This window comes from Protobothrops mucrosquamatus, unplaced genomic scaffold (genome assembly GCF_001527695.2).
Source record: "Protobothrops mucrosquamatus isolate PMUCROS unplaced genomic scaffold, P.Mucros_1.0 scaffold_117, whole genome shotgun sequence".
NCBI lineage: Eukaryota > Metazoa > Chordata > Lepidosauria > Squamata > Viperidae > Protobothrops > Protobothrops mucrosquamatus.
The window spans coordinates 284105-302144 of NW_015386193.1; the positions used below are offsets into that span (position 1 = coordinate 284105).

Consider the following 18040-nt stretch of genomic DNA (forward strand, 5'->3'; position numbering starts at 1 on the left):
GGGAAGAGTCCTTTAGTCAAAGCTTAATGCTTGGCTAAACTGTCCTTAGGACTGACTGAGACTGAAGAGAGTTTTTAGTTTGGAACCAAGAGATGGAATTTAAAAAAATATTTTCCTTGCTCTTCATTTTTCAACAGCTCACTGACCACTAAAGATCACTAAAATGACCAGTGTTTGCTTTCCAATCTTTCCTCTCTATAAATCTTATTTTATTCAAGCCTCTCAAATATTCCATAAATCAGGTTTTCTCTGCATGGGACGTGCCAAGACATCCACAATATACTTCCAGGGTGTGTAGATAGATAGCTAGATATGTATGTTTTTAATGAATCCCTATGCTGCCTCAATCACAAAAGTAATTTGTGGTGGCTTACATAATAATAGTGTCAAAAACAACATTATAGTCATAAAATAAATTGCAATCTCACGGTGTGCAAATGGCATGCCATGTTGTTTTTGGCTCCTACCTGTAGTATTTGTAAGTTACAGGCGGTAACCTAGGTGGATTAAAAATAAATCAGTGCTTTACTAACCTGTTGGGTTTTTTTTGTTGCTGCTGAAACTTTTAATGTCCTTCTACCACCTAGGGCTAGTCTAGCTATTCCTAGTGAGGGGTGGATGGAGTGGAGATACAACAGGTGAACAACAAAATAAAAACAGTTCAGCTCAGTTTTTATTGGAACTCGCTAAATCTGTAGTTGTTTACCATTTCTTCAGATTTATTTACACTGAAATGTAAGAAATGGAATCGGTGGTAGTAATTCTAATTTTATTATGACCAGTAATGGAAGGACCTCTGCTCACTTTAGTATAGCAATGTAAGGGGGAAACATATTCTCTCCAGTTAATTTCTAGTACCTTTGTAGAACATAGAATTCTCTCTCTCCCCCCCCCCCCCGCCTCCCCGCTCTCACATCTACCCACACCCATGTATTAGATCAGGGGTAGTCAACCTTGGCTCTTTTATGACTTGTGGACTTCAACTCCCAGAATTCCTGAGCCAGCCATGCTGGCTCAGGAATTCTGGGAGTTGAAGTCCGCGAGTCATAAAAGAGCCAAGGTTGACTACTCCTGTATATTAATCCTGTCTTCAAGGTTTCAAACATACATAATATTCTTCTTCCTCCTATTTTCCCACAACATCCCTGTCAGGTGGGTTGGGGTGAGAGAGAAGGAGTGGCCCCCAGCTGGCTTACATGCCTAAGGCAGGTACTCATACAACGCAACCTGCACAGGCTACACAGCGAGGCTCTCCCTTTGTTCTTTCCTGCAGTACAATATTACATCACCACCTGGACAGTCAGAGATGAGGATTCAGCGTGTGGTCCATTTTATGTATATGGGATGGACGGGATAAGATCATCTGATCCAGTCCCAATTCATCATTTCATCCTATTGGTTTAGCTTTTTTTTAAAAAAAAAATAAATTTTTAATATTTTTTTTTAACGAAAAATTTTTGCAAACTAAAAACGATACCAATTTAAAGAAAAAAAGAAAGCAAACCAAAGTAAAAGAAAAGTGACTATTAAACAGAAAAGAAATAAATGAAAAAGAAATAAAAAGTGACTTCTGATCTTCTTTATAGCAGTTATAAATGCATTTATAATTTGTCCTCTCTTTCCAAGGTTAAGCTTAATTTTCAGATGTCTGTGGAGATTCTCAGTCATCCAGGTCATAGTTATCCCAAAGGTGCTTTTTCACGAGGCAATTGGACGTTCTTGAAAGAAAGCCTCGTGAAAAAGCACCTTTAGCTTAATTTTTAGACTACAAATAAATCATGAAATTGGCCTCTCTTTTACCCACACCAATGAACCCATCTCTTAAGAACAATAATGGTACTAATGGTGTTACTTTAATCTTATACAGACTATGATTTGAACAACTGGGAATTCGTACTGATTTCTTAAAAGTTAGATATATAATAACAAGGGCACTGAGTTTTAAATCAAATTTTAACCTTGGGCAAGCAGTGGAAACAAATTTGGTTTCAAAATCTCTTTTATGCATAAAGTTGGTATAAGTTAACCAATTAAAGAATCTAATGGGGAACCTGGTAACTAGGCCCAGAGGCAGATATTGAATGAATGAATAAAATCAAAAGTGATAAAAACTAAATCAAGCATGAATGAGTAACAAGCAGAATGTTAAGTCAAAAGAAAAAGAAAAAAAAGAGAAGTACTTGGCAGCACGTTTAGCTGCTAAAGACAGAGAGTAAGGTAAATATTAATATAACAGTGCCGTGTCTGTGAAATGACAGTATATCAAATTCATGTACGTTTGTGAAAGAGAAAATGATGAGGCATGCCTTTTTTGGAAGTTCTCATAGCATGGATTTATCACCACCTGTAGCCCATTGGCTCAGAGACTTACATGAGGTACTTTTCATTATTTCCTCATGTCATTATTTTCAGTCACAACTTGGTTATAGCAGAACCAATATGGATTGGAGAACCAAATCTTTTATTTAAGTTTACAGGAAAGCAGCATGGTGATAAATAGAGAACCCTAAATTTATTTATTGAAAAATCTGTACTCAGTGTGCCCCTAAATTTTTTTTTATTTTTTTTTAATTTCCATGGAACTTAATCTTACATTAAAATAACATCAGTTCCCATGACACTATCCTAGATCATATATTGTATTCAGGGAACAATTTGTGGATAGAACCTCTGCTCCCCGTATCACTTTCATTGTCTCCCAAGATGTGTTTGTGAACCTCCAGATCTCTCTGGAGTTCTTGGGACCTATGAAACTAACCACAAGGAACAAGAAAGTGGGAACACTTGTGCCATGGTCAGGAATCTGATTCTGTCTCAATTGGGTTATAGAGAGCCAGGATGGTAGAAAAGAACATTGTGACACTTTAGCTTCCAATGATAGATTCAATATATTCTATATTGAATTGCTCAGGTTTTCAGTTACCTTGATCTGGACTACCGTATTTACATTTCATGGGCAATAATAGCTTTTATCTAGAAACCAGCCAGAAATCGCTGAAATTCTTCAAGCACAAATTAGTAAGTGCTCTCTGCAAGATTCAGTTATCAACATCACCTCTGCATTCTGGATTATCTTTCATTTTAGAGGACTCTCCAAGGGATTCTCATTTAGAATGCTTTGGAAATAGTCATGGAAGATAGGAGTCAAAATTTTCCTTTATCAAGAAAGATCAGAGCTGGAACTACAACCCAACAAGGGTAAATTCCACTATTTTCTCTTGGCCAAGAGATTAAGCAAAGCAACTGAGGCAATATCATTTCAACATAGTGAAGGTGAGGTTGAAATGGATCTAGATATCATCCATTAACTTTTGGAGCTGTATTTGGTGTATCATCATAAACCATATTTCATTCAGAAAAGGAAAACTAGATAAATAATTTAAAAGAAACCTGAGATCTAGAGAGATCTATCACTTTTCGAGCCCCACATTACATGACACAATCAAAGAAAGACTCCCCCAGACATCAATAAGGAGCTTTAATGCAAGAACTGGAAGGAAAGTAGAATCTTGGAAATTGTAGTAGAAATTTCTAGGTTTCATTTATTATCAATTTATTATTATTAATTGAAGCAAAAGTTTCTTTAAATGTTTTTAATCTCTTCTTCCTGGGCTTTTGCAGCTTGGATTGAATTTCTGTTTATGAGATAAACTTTTAACAAATTTCACCAGTGACAGATCAAGAATCTGGTTGTCAACTCAGACTAGGGAAGGTCCTAGGAGAAGACCTAATTCCTCCAGAAATGATTGAACATAATTTGAGCTTCTGGGCCCCCACTCTGGCCTTGTTCTTTACTAATATTGACACCTATGGGCAAGTACTCAAGGATTGGGGGCACACAATCATTGTTCCTACATGCAAAAAAAAAAAAAAGGAAAAAGGATGCTGCTCGATCACTGAGAAGGATCAGCTTCCTCAATACAAGGAGACATACTTGTAGAAGATCAAGCCAAATTTAGAGAAGGATGAGCTACCATAGACTAGTACTTAGTCTTCCAACATCTCATTGAAAAATACGCCTCTTGCAACACTATCTGCTTTTATGCCGCTTTCATAGACTTCAAAGCAACTTTTGATTCCATATCACAAGCCAAACTCTGGGAAAAACTAGAGGTCTCCTTGATTGACTTCATCTAATATGTATGTTTCATGAAGGGACATCACTCAAAGCAAGATGTCATCCCCCAGAGTCATCTCCCCCAGTGCCATTGGAACAGAGAAAGGTTTAAAGTAAGGCTGCATATTGGTCCCATTCCTATTCAACATCTCTATCAATTCCATGGTGGACCATCTCCTTAATACATACTTTAACTCCCCCAAATTAGCTGGAAGACACATCTCTGTTTATGCAAACAGTGCATCGATACTCTCAAGAACATCTACTGTTCTTAAAAGCACTAACACAATATCGTAAGGAAGACCAGCTAGAACGCAACTATCAGAAAGCATAGCATTTGCCAAAAGAAACCACACTTAAAGGATAGATGGCCACAAGATTGATCAGCTCACCTGTTTCAGATATCTGGGAGTCATCCTACACTCTGCCAATACTAGGAACCCCCACCCCCTGGGAACTATGTCACTGAAAATGCACAGAAGAGCTCAGCTGCCATCCTTAAATTCCTCACATTAAGAGGTGGCCACTATATTCTGGCAGCACTCCAATTATTTGAAGCCAAGCCATTAGCACAAGGTCTCTATGTTCTCAGCTGAGCCCCTTCTCCAATTAGAACTTGTTCAGTCTGATTTCCTAAGATTGGACCTTCAAGCCACCCTGAAGCAAGCCTTGTGAAAGTAGAGGCTGGAATATAGATGACCATACTCAAATACTGGTTCAGGCTATTACTTTCCCCCTTGGCCTTGTCCCACTAACTCTGTGTGATGATTTCCAGGCCACATGGAAAAAGACAAGTGACAACTAAAATCTCATACTTGGGCTTCTCTCTAGGTTTTCTATTCAGGATGGGATATGATCAGGACAAAGCAAAGAAAACCAACTGGGCCTAACCAGGTCCCCATCCTTTATTGCCAGTAAACCCAATAGATATTCTACACATCTATGGCATACTTAACCTATCTTGAAATACCTTTATTTACTCTGGCACAATGTCGCGCCCTCCCCTCAGTTGTCCTTGAAGATTAGTAAAGGAAGGTCTAGTCAAAGAGATAATGACCCATGTCTCTGGATACATCGAAACTACAGAATGTGTATTCTCTGGAGCAGATACTACAGATACATTCATACTAGCCTCACCTCATCATTACTGCATAATTACCCAGAATGCACAGGACAATTGTATAAGTCTCTGCTATTCTCAAATACCAACCTTGCCAAAACATACAGTGTTGCCAGGTTCGTGCAGCTGCATTTAAAATTTGTCAAAAGATGACCTGTGCCACAAAACTGTTTTAATGAGCACCTAGTCTGTTACTATAGAGTACTCTGTATTATGATAAGATTTAGTTTGCCATGTTTCCCTATGTCATCTATTGCTCTTACCTTTTCTTTTAGACATTTTTTTATTTAAGATTTTTTAAAGAATTGTTTTAGTTTTTAGCTTTTAAAGACTTTGTAAAACTTTTTTTAGTTTTTTTTTAATTTTTTTAGCTTTTTATATGCAATTTTATTTTGTTGTATTTTTATGCCTTTAAATTTTTATTCCCCACCCTCCTTATGCTATTCTTTGACTGTAATAAAAATTTGATTTCATTACTGGGAAATTTTACTCCCATCTGCTGGTTGTTTATATCAGGGGTCCCCAACCTGTGGGCCGTGTCCCACTACCGGGCCATGTAAAGGGATGGCCAGTGCATGGGCGTGTGTGCATGCACTCACACACCCCACACTCGCGCTAGTGGTGAGCATCCCGCTGGCACTAGCACTGCCCTGCCCTGAGCGTCCTGCCGGTGCTAGCACCGCCCTGCCCGAACATCCTGCTGGTGCTAGTGCCGCCCCGCCCCAAGCATCCTGCCAGCGCTTGCGCCGGCCTGCCCACTGAGCGTCCTGCCAGTGCTAGCGCTGCCCCGCCCCTGAGCAGGGCAGTATATGAAACCCCCCCCCTCCAGTCTGCAAAAAAAACGCACTCCACGGAACCGGTCCCTGGTGCTCAAAAGGTTGGGGACCTCTGGTTTATATGTAACATTCCTTACTCCGGCCTCCTTCCAATTTTTCACACCAGCTCCACTGAGTTAATGTAGCTACATTCTCCTATGGTAAGCATACAAAACATTTCCTAGAACCATCTAAAAAACCCTACCTCAAGTTCAGATGTTGTTATCTCTGATAAGCAATAGTTTAGTATTGTTAGCTCCAATGCACATCCAAACACAATATCCACATTTTTGCATTACGGTCATGAGGTTTATAGGAACATACAGTATTAACTGACACAGATCATTGCTCCATCTAGCTCATTATTATCTGCACTGACTCGCTTTGGTTCTTTAGAGTTGTACATATTGTTTTTCCAACTCTAAGCAAAGATGCTGGAATTATTCAAAATGAGAAACATTATGCGGAAAGGATAATGTATTTGGTCCATTTTATATCTTCTGTAGCAAAGATGGAGGCAAAGAACTCATTCAGGTTGGGTTTTTTTTGCAATCTCTGTATTGTCCTTGGATATCCCCTTCATATCTTTATCATTTAGCAGCCCAACAGCTTCCCAGTCTGTTTTTCTGTGCATTGTTTTTTAAACTGTTTTTCCCTATGTTCCTCAAATTCTTTTTTCCAAAGGCAATTGGACTTTCTATTTTTTCTTTAAGACGTTTTGCTGCTCATCCAAGAAGCTTCTTCTTGAATGAGAAGTGAAATGTCTTAAAGAAAAATCAGAAAGTCCAATTGCCTTTAAAATAAAAGCACTTTTGGGACAACCATAATCTGGAAGAATGAGAATCCCCATAGATGCTCCATTTCATCTGGATTTCCTGATTAGGGCTGAATTCCTATTTCCAGAAAGAAACTTCCTTAGCTTTTATAGCTTCTCAGTCACAGCTAGAGACCTTGGCTGGTCTGAATATCCTCACTTCAAGCAGTTGTATTCACTTCTGGAAAGGCAAGTACACATCCCTTCTTTTGAAAGGTGGAAGACAGAACAAATAAGGTAGCAAGAATATCAACAGCTGTGCTACACCTGTCTGAACTGGCCCTCTTTGCTCTGAATAAGCAAGAACAAGTCCTGGAAAGTATACGATGAGGTGTCTTCTATGGTGTTTACTTTGCTAATTGTGGTTTTGGTTTCTCTCTGCAGCCTCATGAAACGTGGATATTCTCTTATGCAGTGTGTGAGTCATTGACTTTGGATTTGGGGAAAAATGTTTAAGAAGAACTTTAGCCTAAAATATTTAGCTATGTAAAAGTTTTTATCCCAGATGGGTGGTTTTAAAAATATTCAATATGACTTATACCAAGGCGTTTTATTCTCTTTGATGGTTTACCTGTTCCTTTCTTGAGGCCACAGTTACGTACACAGGAAACCACAGCTCTTCTGGCTCCTATTGGTTAAGCTGATGTGATGTCACAGAAAGAAATTCTAGTGGACATTTTGCTTTGAAAAACTGCTTAGTATAAGATTTCTATTTGCAGGGACATAGAGATTCCTTTTTGGGCTGTTGGTGGCGGCTGACTTTTGCAAAGCAGTGCTGGAGCCACCCTTCAAAAAGTCAAAGGGACCATAAGTTTTAATCATATATCAATATTAAATATCTTCAAATGGATCAAACATATTTGAACTGTGATTAATTGGCTGATAATTTCATTAATAAGCAAATAATCATGTAACATTACTTTTCTTTCCCAGTTCGTCTGTAATGGATGACTTCGTCATTCGAAGCATAGGGATATCTGTATGCATGTACTCACATTCTCAATGACACTTTTTATCCTAAAGCTGACTTCCCCAAAAGAGGTCAAGTAGTGTGATGATGATGATGATGATGATGATGATGATGATGATATCCATCCAGTTGTGTACGACTCTTGTCTGAAATGGTAGGGTTTCCTACCAGAACAGGGGGTTGGACTAGAAGATCTCCAAGGTCTGGTCTATTCTATTCTATTCTATTCTATTCTATTCTATTCTATTCTATTCTATTCTATTCTATTCTATTCTATTCTATTCTCAGTCCCAGTCCCAGTCCCAGTCCCAGTCCCAGTCTTATTTCCATTCTTATTCATCAAGCCTATTCACATCTTCTGCTCTTGCACTACAACAGTATGTGGGAATGATGTCGGAAGACAGGAGGAAGAGCCGCAGCCTAGACAATAGTCCCATAAATGAACTCTGAGTTTGATGAGGGTTTGGAGTGGAGAAAGCATCTTAAAAGAAACCCTCTCTAGTTTTGGGGAAAGTAAGGCAGGGGTAAGGTATTTTCAGATGTGAAAGTTTCTGTACTGCAACCTTACAATAAAGGAAGGCCAGACAGGAGCACAACCGGATGAACTAATTCTACTGTACTGTAAAGCTATATTAAGAGAATCTTGCAAGTCTTAAAGTACAATTCTATCATTGTCCCCTTTATAGCCCCAAAACTAGGGAGAGTGTTTTCCGAGCCTCTTGCTTTGCTCAAATTCCTGCTGTGGTCTCATCTAACTTTTATCTGATCATTCTCTTGGCTAGTTTCATTACCCTGCCTCCCAAGGTCATTGTCACATACCATTATAGGGCTTAGGTCAGTGGAGGCAAACCTATGGCACGCGTGCCAGAGGCGGCACTCGGAGCCCTCTCTGTGGGCACGCACGCCATGCCCTGGAGATGGCAACCGTCCTCTTCAACCAGCCGCCCGCTAACTTGCCGAGGTCCCACATGGCCGGATGCATTCCAGCACCCATGCGGTTGCTGGCCTTTGTGTGTGGGGGCTGATGGTGTCAGGCAGCAGCCGCCCCGGCCCCTGCCTCACCTTGCCCTGCGACATGGCACCCCACCCTGCCTCACCTCAACCTGCAGAACCAGCTTCCTGCCCACTGCCCCACCCGCCAGAGACCCCTGGATCTTCCCCAACCCTGCCCAGCCCCCACAGGCGTCCCTCCTCAGGAGCAACATCCAGCTGGCCATGCCCACCCTGGCCACGCCCACCATCTGCCATGACCACTGTAGCCACGCCCCCTGGCAGGCCACACCCACCCGGCAGCCACTCCCATCCGGCACCCGGCAATACATAAATGGGTTTTGGATTGAAGTTTGGGCACTCGGTCTCTAAAAGGTTCGCCATCACTGGCTTAGGTGATACAGCAAAGTACATAGCCACTATATAGCTCAGATGCATTTTGCCTCAATAAGTATACAAATGTATAACTTGCATTGCCATACTCTATTAGAATATGTGCACATGTGAAAAAATTATGCTGATTTTGTGTCACTCAAAAAGAATCTTAAAAAGACACATTATGGACAAAAATGCACCCAGACTATTGAAGAGATTCATACAGACTCGTATAAATTTAAATTACTATGAAAATACAGCATAAATGGATATAAAGAAGAGAACATGAAAACTGAGTAGAAAGGAAAGTGACAGGATTGCTATTGTTCATTACCTAAGAAAAAAGATTGGACAATATTAAGCTAAAGCCCATGCATCTTTGACACTTTTCAACAGCTAATAAAACAGCTAATACTTCTATTTGTGTTGTGCATTTCATGCTTACCTAATTAATATGTTTTTGTTACTTTCAATTTAGCTTCACAAAGGGTGACAAAGAAGTGCATTTTTCCCTTTCTGTGCATAGTTACAGATTGTGCAGTGTGCCGTGTAAAGCTATGAATGCATTTGCAGAAGCTCTGAAACCTGAATACTAAGTAAAGATATGTAAGATTGGAGGCATTTCTTAAAATGAAAATTCAAAAAAGTGTTCATAGGATGGATGACATTAAATAATCGTTGCTAAAGTTCAAGCCACAACAAGTAAAATATTTACTAGGGGAGAGATATCTTATCAGCTCTTTTGAGTACTTTGCACATTTGTGCATAAAAAGGCACAATGTTCTTAAGGTTTTTGATTGATCATTGGTATAAATTTGAGGCATGGAAGGAATGCAGGACAAAATAATTTTTATTAATTACATACTCTGGTGAAATCAGTGGAAATGATTGATGGGGATTTAAATTAAATTCTATCGATTTCATCAAGACTACGTCTAATACAATTTATATTAGATTGAGTTGTTAGCGTCCATCTGACAGTTGTTAAAAATGTGAAGGTGTAGTGTGGGTTTCTTGCAGAAGAGTCATTTTCTCTTCATGAAAGCATCAGGTACCTATCACTTGTGCATTAAAGATTCACCTCCTGCATCTGCCCAATCAGTACTTCAATTCAACTGAAAAAGGGATGAGATAAAGTGTCAAAATGATTTGCCGTTCCACACATCTGTTCAGCTGTTTTGCACCTATACTCAGGCCACAAAAACTGAAACTGATCTCACAGAGAAAGACTAGATAAAGTGGCTGACCACCTTGTTTCAAAGAACAACAGTTTCTGGCACAGTTTTAGACTGTGATCCTTGGAACAATTGCTCTTAAGATTTACTTTTGGGTAAACGTGTACATAGATTCAGTAACATTGCTTCTGTGTATGCATTAGTTTTTCAGCTATAAAATAAAATTCTGGAGGAAAGTGATTGTTTTCAGACTCTACTGTCATATAGGTATCTAGATTGCAACTCCCATCCTCTCCATCCAGTTCATGGTTGTGCTAAGTGATGATGGAAATTATGATCCAGCACAACTGGACAGTAGCTGATATCATATGCTACATAACTATAACAATATGCAGACTGGCCTTTTGAGAGACGTTTTTGCCTTATCAGTGCCAGTGCAAATAAAATAAGAGTACAGCTGAAGTCTTGGGTCCATCATATATTATCTTTTTATAGCTGTCAAATTATATCAGGGCAAATAATTACTTTAAAATTCCTTGCGCTGAAAAAAGTGAAATGACATTAGCATACTCTAAGAAATCCTATGGAGTTCAATCATCAGAGTAGACTTCAAAATTTCCTTATGTTCAAAAAATAAAATCATCCCCTTCTATTTGACCAATTGTAGGATTCAAGTATTTTCCTGCAAGTTATGCACATCATTTAGTCAAGGAAAAACCTTGTTAAATATTACCAAATACATTGACAAACTTTTCACAAACTAAAATAACTAAGATGATCTAAGACTGGCTTTAAGGTGGAGAGGCTGCCATAATTTCATATTAATGAACAAATAGGTCAGTTCCCTTTTTTCCAGTTGCTTCAACGTGCCATGATTTGATTCTTAAACTGGCCTTCTTGGCCTTGTGAACGATTATATAATTGAGACACATTCCAGCCAAAGTTAAAGTTTTTGTGGGAGTGTTAAGTCTGGATTTAATTTTCTACCACTAAAATCACTTGGACTTTAGAGTGCTTAACTTTGGCTTAAATATACATTCCCGACTTGAGATAGTCAGGAATGTATCAAATGCAGAGTTGTCCACACCTTGCTTTCTTGCTTTAAAAGCAGCTTAATATGCAGTAAAATTATCACATAACCTTTTCTCCAGATGAAGTTAAATAATCAGGCCTGATTTACAGCATGTGCACATGCATGCAGTATTGGAAATCCCGATGCATCTAGATGGGAGCATTGGTTTCCTTCCAAGATCCTTACATGCTCAATAAAAAAATACAAAGAGACAAGAAATAAACCTCATGATGGGCCCATGCAAGAATCTGAACTTGAAGAGCAAAATGTACGTCAGAGAGTGCACCTGCCAGAAATTCTCTGAATCATTTTTAGCCCTTCAGATCTGGATTTCTGTAGAGCCCTCCTTCTGGATAAGAAAGCTGTTCTTCACTATTGCTTCCCACCCAGACTCACCTAAAGGTATTTGAAAATTCAGGGGATTCTGCCAGCTACCGGCTAAAGTTCAGAGGTATTTTGCAGCAATCGGTCTTGTGTAAGAAAAACAGGGGGGAAAGAGAGAACTGGTTGAAAAGTTAACCAAAATAATATGTCATGTTTCCTCTTATCTATTTCTGCATGAACAGAGAAAGAATTTACTAGATACTTTTGCTTGCAAGGCAGACTTGTTTATAGCAAGATGCTTGACTGGATATGCAAGCTTGTCTTCAAAGACATATGAAGAATCTGAAGCAGTATTAATTTCCTCAAGAATGTCTTCCTTTTCCTAGGACACTGAGATTACATTGTTTTTCAAAACCTACTGCACTCTTAAGTCCCATGAATGTTGAAAGTCTTTTCTTCTGACTGGATAGAGAAAAGATTGCACTGCACTATAATAGAAACCCATTCACCTTCATCCAAGTCCATCTGTATTTTATGCATTCAATATTATTAAGTAGGAGACTGGGAAGGACCTTGCAATTTACATTGTCACTGAAAATATAGGCAGGACAAGTGCAAAAGCTTATCATAAACCTGCACTACAAATTGGAATACACCATAGAAAAAAGTTTCTGAGCATTAATATTCTTCTATGAAACAACTACCTAATATGTTCTGGTGTATGCAGCATAAGTAAAATCTTTATGCAATATTATAAATCCATCTCCTGTCCAGAGGAATGCTATTGCATCACTCCTCTGGCTTAAATTCAGACTTCATAGCTCAACCAGTTTGTGGATCATGTTGCCAACTGTCATAGATAAACTTCTTCAGCTTGATTGCAGTGGACTTAGCAAAACTTCATGTTTTCAGGCCCCATTAGCTCCACTCGAAGTAACATTCTGAATCTGAGCTTATTTGAGAAGAGTGAATTGTTTTTCACTTCATGTAGCACTAGAGTACAAATCTACCTACCTCTAGGTTTTCAAGTTTAACTGGGTGAAGGATAATTGATTACTTATTTGAACGTCATGGCTTTGTAATTCTGTGGACAGAGGCTGCTTTCAGCTACTATGCACTTATTGTCCAGCTATACCTATATTCTTTATCATTGATTTTGATGAAAATTACTTTTTTTCAAGTAAGTATTTATATATTCAAACTGCAAAAATCACAGTACAATCAAGTTTCATTGATTGTTAATATATTCTATTTTTTTCCCTTTGCTAATCTGAGAAACCCAATCTCCCTCTTAACCCTCAGCTTAATGGACAGCTGTGGAATCATGGATATAATTTCTGCACCGTTTATTGTAAAAAAAAACCCCAACCTTACTGATTTTTTACCATTGTACTTACAGCTACGTTTATTCCCTCCAACCTTTCACAACCCCCATTTAAAGTTCTAGTGAGACCCAGTGAGATTTATTGGATGTAAATGTACAGAAGTTAAGTTCAGCAGGGCACAATTATAGAATTCACATGTAATTTTGCACCTGTATTTAACATTAAACCTTTGAGTTCATATAAGTGCAGTTTCAACCTTGTTCCACTTCTCTGCAATACCTTCTGGAGCTAGAGAATGATTCAAGGCCAATGGATGACAGAGGAGAACCCAGGAATAAATGTGTTGAAATGTACAGAGCTAAGGACAAGGCTAAATATATAAAGGAATAAATCCACAACTCACTTTATATCTGAAGCAGAAACAAGAATGGCAGCAAGAACAAGGACATTCACAGTTTGGGGATCATGGTTTGAGTAAAGTTAGCCAAAATAAATAGAACTAACCTTAGTATATTGAATCTTCAGGTCACTGAGGGGTGCCGGCAAAGTCTGTGCAGTTGACATGGTTTGAGCGGTTCCTGCAACACAGGTGAAAAGCAGGCTTTAGAAAAGTTCACTGATACCGGTATTTGCCCTGACTGAGTACTTAGGTTTAATTGTGCCTTTTTTTATCTGAGAGGCTATAGTATATTTGCATGGAAGACTATGATTGGATGATCCACCACATAGCAAATTTTGTATGTGTGTGTGTGTGTGAGGGGGAAGTACAAAGAAAGTGTAACACTTAGGAAAGCAGGCTCTGTGCTCAGGGGCAAAAGTCTACATGAGTTATGGCAAATAATCTGAGCCTTTCCCCCCTTAGAACAGAAGTTTATATTCTAATCCAAAGCATTCAGCTGCAAAGGTCTGAAGTAATTTCAAAATGCATGTGTTTTTCTTTAATCTTCTGTGTTTTCTTCTAATTGAGGTATGACAGAAGAATGTAGTTCCTTTTTTTTTTTTTGGCAGAAATTGCAGAGATGAGAACACTGGGTCCTTAAAAATAGGAGTATCCCATAGGGGAAAAACAAAAATCCTCCAAGAGCTAACTCTCTCAGCCTGCGGGAATAAAACCAGCATTTTTGCGGCACCTTGAAAATAATTGAATTTTTCTAGGATAACGTTTCTCAACTTTAACAACTTTAGGGCGTGTGGACTTCCCAGCATAATTGGCTGGGGAATTTTGGGAGTGTGAAGCCCACTCCTCTCAAAGTTGCTGAGGTTAAGAAAGACTATTCTGTGGCATAAAAATTTGTGGAACAAAGCCTCTATTTGAGGTGCAGGTAATAAGTTTGTTGGTTTGTATGTATTTTTACAGCAGCTCTATGGATTGTTTTGGAGGTGGAGCTAATAAATTCAGAGGATTTAATTTCTGCTGAGTAAAAACCATTAAGGTTATCTGGATTGTAGTTTTGTGGGTGACAATTCCACACAATTTTCTGGCATGAAAGAGAAGTGGTTTGTCACTTTTCCCTAGTAAGACAGTTGTATTCTAGCCGGCAGCCCTGGACTTCCTCATTTAAGTCCTAACTATGTTTGGCTTTCTAGATCAGCCAAAAGCAATGTGGGGTTGGCTAGCTGACTGTAGGATTCTGGGAGTTCAAGTCTTACACATCTTAAAGCTAAAAAAAAAAACAAAAAAAACCCCAGCAAATATTATTATTACCTAATAAGAGTGTCCATATTTAAATGTTAAATAAAAAACACAGCAAATACAGTATCCCCCCAAAGAAGATTAATGTAGAAAAGGATGTACTGAGAACAAACCTCTGCCTGGGAAAAAAGTAACAGCTCCATTAGTAAGTTGTATGTGGGAAATTTCTTTTCCTTTCCCTTCCCTTCCCTTCATGCTCCCCTCCTCCCATAATACACACTTCTGTGGAGCTAACTTCACGCAGGGTGCGGCAGCTTGAAATATTATCAAGACTTTATATATTTAGCCTTGTCCTTAGCTCTGCACATTTCAACACAAGGATGCCTGGCCCACAGTTGTTTGCCTTATGACACATCTGGCCTACAGCCTCTTTCTTAAACATTTGGTCTTTATACTATACATTGTGTTAAAACAATATTAACTGATCAAGAATCAGTCCAACTTCTAATAGGGTTGTTGTTGTTGTTGTTATTTTAAGACGTTCAGGAAAGACAGAAATAATGGGAAATCTCCCTCCCTTCTGCAAACTACCATCATGTATTTTGAAATCCAATCACTTAGTGTGGGAAAATTTTTTTAAATTTTGTCTGAATAGATGAATTATACAGAGCCGATATTAACACAGAACAGTTAATTTCAACTTTAAGTAGCTTTATGTGCAATTAGTATCTATCTGAAGGCTGCTTAATTAGTAATAGGCCTTGCTGTGTAGTCAATGTTTTCTCATTAATGTTTGCATCAAAGTTAATATATAGAATAGTGGTGTCTGCTTTATGAATTGACTATAAAATATAAAGACAAATAGATTTTATTGTGCCAACGATTTTATTGTGCTAGCAAATGTCGTAATCGTTTCCCAAACAAATGGAAAGACAATTTTAGAAAAGTAGATACATCTACATGTGCTTGAAATGAATGGAATGTGAAAAAACTATTGTGGACTCAAATTCTATTGACTTTAAAGTCACTTAGATGCCTCTTCCCTTGATTTGTGCCCAATGGATACAATCCAAAGCATACAAAATGTTGTTAAAACATGTCATGGGAAAGGCTTTATGCCTAATTGCATACATGGTGTTCACATACATTCTTTTGCTTGCGGAAAAGAACAGGGAAGCCTCTGTAAAACCAGACAGATGCAACTCTACAGGAATAATCAGATTACTGTTAGTATCATTATTTCTGACTGTTGGGTGCTAGAACTAGATAGCAATTGCAATGATTGGAAACTGCTTTTTTAAGCCTCCAGGTACTGTATACGAGACACTTTTTGTGTTTCTGCAATATTTTACAGGTAGTCCTCACCTTACGACCACAATTGAGCCCAAAATTTCTGCGGTTAAGCAAGACGGTTGTTAAGTGAGTTTTGCTCCATTTTACGACTTTTCTTGCCACAGTTGTTAAATTAATCACGGCAGTCGTTAAGTTAGTACCACGGGTTGTTAAGTGAATCTGGCATCCCCGTTGTCTTTGCTTGTCAGAAGGTCACAAAAGGGGACACATGACCCCGGGACACCGCAATCGTCATAAATACAGGCCAGTTGCCAAGTTGTAAGAGTGAAAAATGGTCGTAAGTCACTTTTTTCAGTGTTGTGGCAACTTTGAACAGTTTCTAAATAAACGGTTGTAAATCGAGAATTACCGATGGTCCCTTTGGTGGTGTGAGACGTAGGCAAAGAATTCATCTGAGAATATCATTTTCAATAGGAGTGAAAGTGCCCCAGGAGATTAGTTAAAAACAACGCAACCGATTAACTTTGGAGATGAAGGAGAAAGAGGACTCAATTTATTTTAAAACTTGGGAAAAGTTTTATCGATGGTTAGAAATACGTTAGAACATGAATCGAGTTTAAAATTGAAAGGAATTTTAAAATTGAATAGAATAAATGATAGATTTCTAATTAAGTTCTATTTTGTCAGATTAATAATATTTTTATTACTAGTGATTTTAAATATTAATGGTGATGATCAGAAATAATTGATAAGTTATTAAGTATGGACTTAGAGGAATTTTACCCATTTATCAAATTTTAGTGATGTGATTATAGTTAATTTGATCTTTATAACCGTTTAGTATTATATAAATTTTGTATTTAAATTTCATGTTTATTCCTATGATTTTTTTTCTTTTTTATTTGTGATTCTAACAATAAGTAATTATAACTATTAAGTAATATATTAATGTGTTAAAGTTATTATAGTTAATTAGTAATTTATTAGTAATATTATATTAAGTATCACTATTTTATATTAATTAGTATGATTGAATATGTATACCCGGACGGGTTTACTTGTTGAAGCGTTGACTTATTGTGGGGGACAACCCCACTATTGTACCTATCCCTTCCCCTGGTCTAACCTTTTTTGTTTGTTACCCTTGTCATACCCTTATTAACCCTATTTTCCCTTTACCCTCATAAAATTTAATAAAATATTTTTTTAAAAAAAAACACAATGCAACCAACACGATAATGCAGTTGTGACAAATTGTACAGGTTTGGGAATAGATGTGGCTACTTCATATATTTAGTTCTTTTATTTATGTATTAATATCCTATCTTTCATCCAAAAGTTCAAGACTGCATACATAGCCTTCCCTTCTGTGGAAAGGGGGGGCAACTTTTTTTCAGAACAAAGGAAAATGCTTGAGAACAACATAGGGGAACAATGATTAAGCGATATCACGGAACTCTCTTATAAAAATATGTAAATAATCACATTTACTGTTTACTTCTTCTCATTGCATTTTTTTTTTGATATAGCATAAGTTTCCATGTTTGAAAGAGAGTGGGAGGGCGGAAAAAAGGAGAAAACAGCTCCTTCCCCCATGTACTGGGCAGGAAGTTGCTGCAGAAATGATCAGAGGGACAAGAACGCAATAATTGGCAAAGCTGAGAACTAACAGGTTGCACCATTGTCCTTTTGAAACAAAACATGTAAGCAAGGTAAATTAATATGAGAAAGTTTTATGCGAATATTAAACTTTAAGGAAGCTTATAAAACTTTAAGGAAGTTTATGCTGGCATACAAGGCCTACTGAAATATTCTGTTAATAGTAACATGTTTTTTGGGGGAAAAACATAAATACTATTAGAGCTCTATGGAAGATGATCAGGATCAAACTATCCTGCTTCTAACACATTATGCTAAGACTTAGTTCTGGGGAGAAGACTCTAATAATGGGAAAGGAAGAAAGAAAAAGAAGCTGACCAACAACAAAGTGGATGGACACAGTTACTGTGGCAATAAG

General features: G+C 38.0%; 1 protein-coding gene across 1 annotated transcript in view; it reads right to left on the bottom strand.

Annotated features, from left to right (window-relative positions):
- Positions 1 to 13762, bottom strand: part of ALDH1A1 (aldehyde dehydrogenase 1 family member A1) — a 40957-nt gene extending 27195 nt beyond the window's left edge. The window contains exon 1 of the mRNA XM_015816722.2: positions 13602 to 13762. Coding sequence (XP_015672208.1) covers positions 13602 to 13661 — 60 coding nt within the window. The 5' untranslated portion in view covers positions 13662 to 13762. The remainder of the gene's footprint in view (positions 1 to 13601) is intronic.
- Positions 13763 to 18040: the final 4278 nt, after the last annotated feature.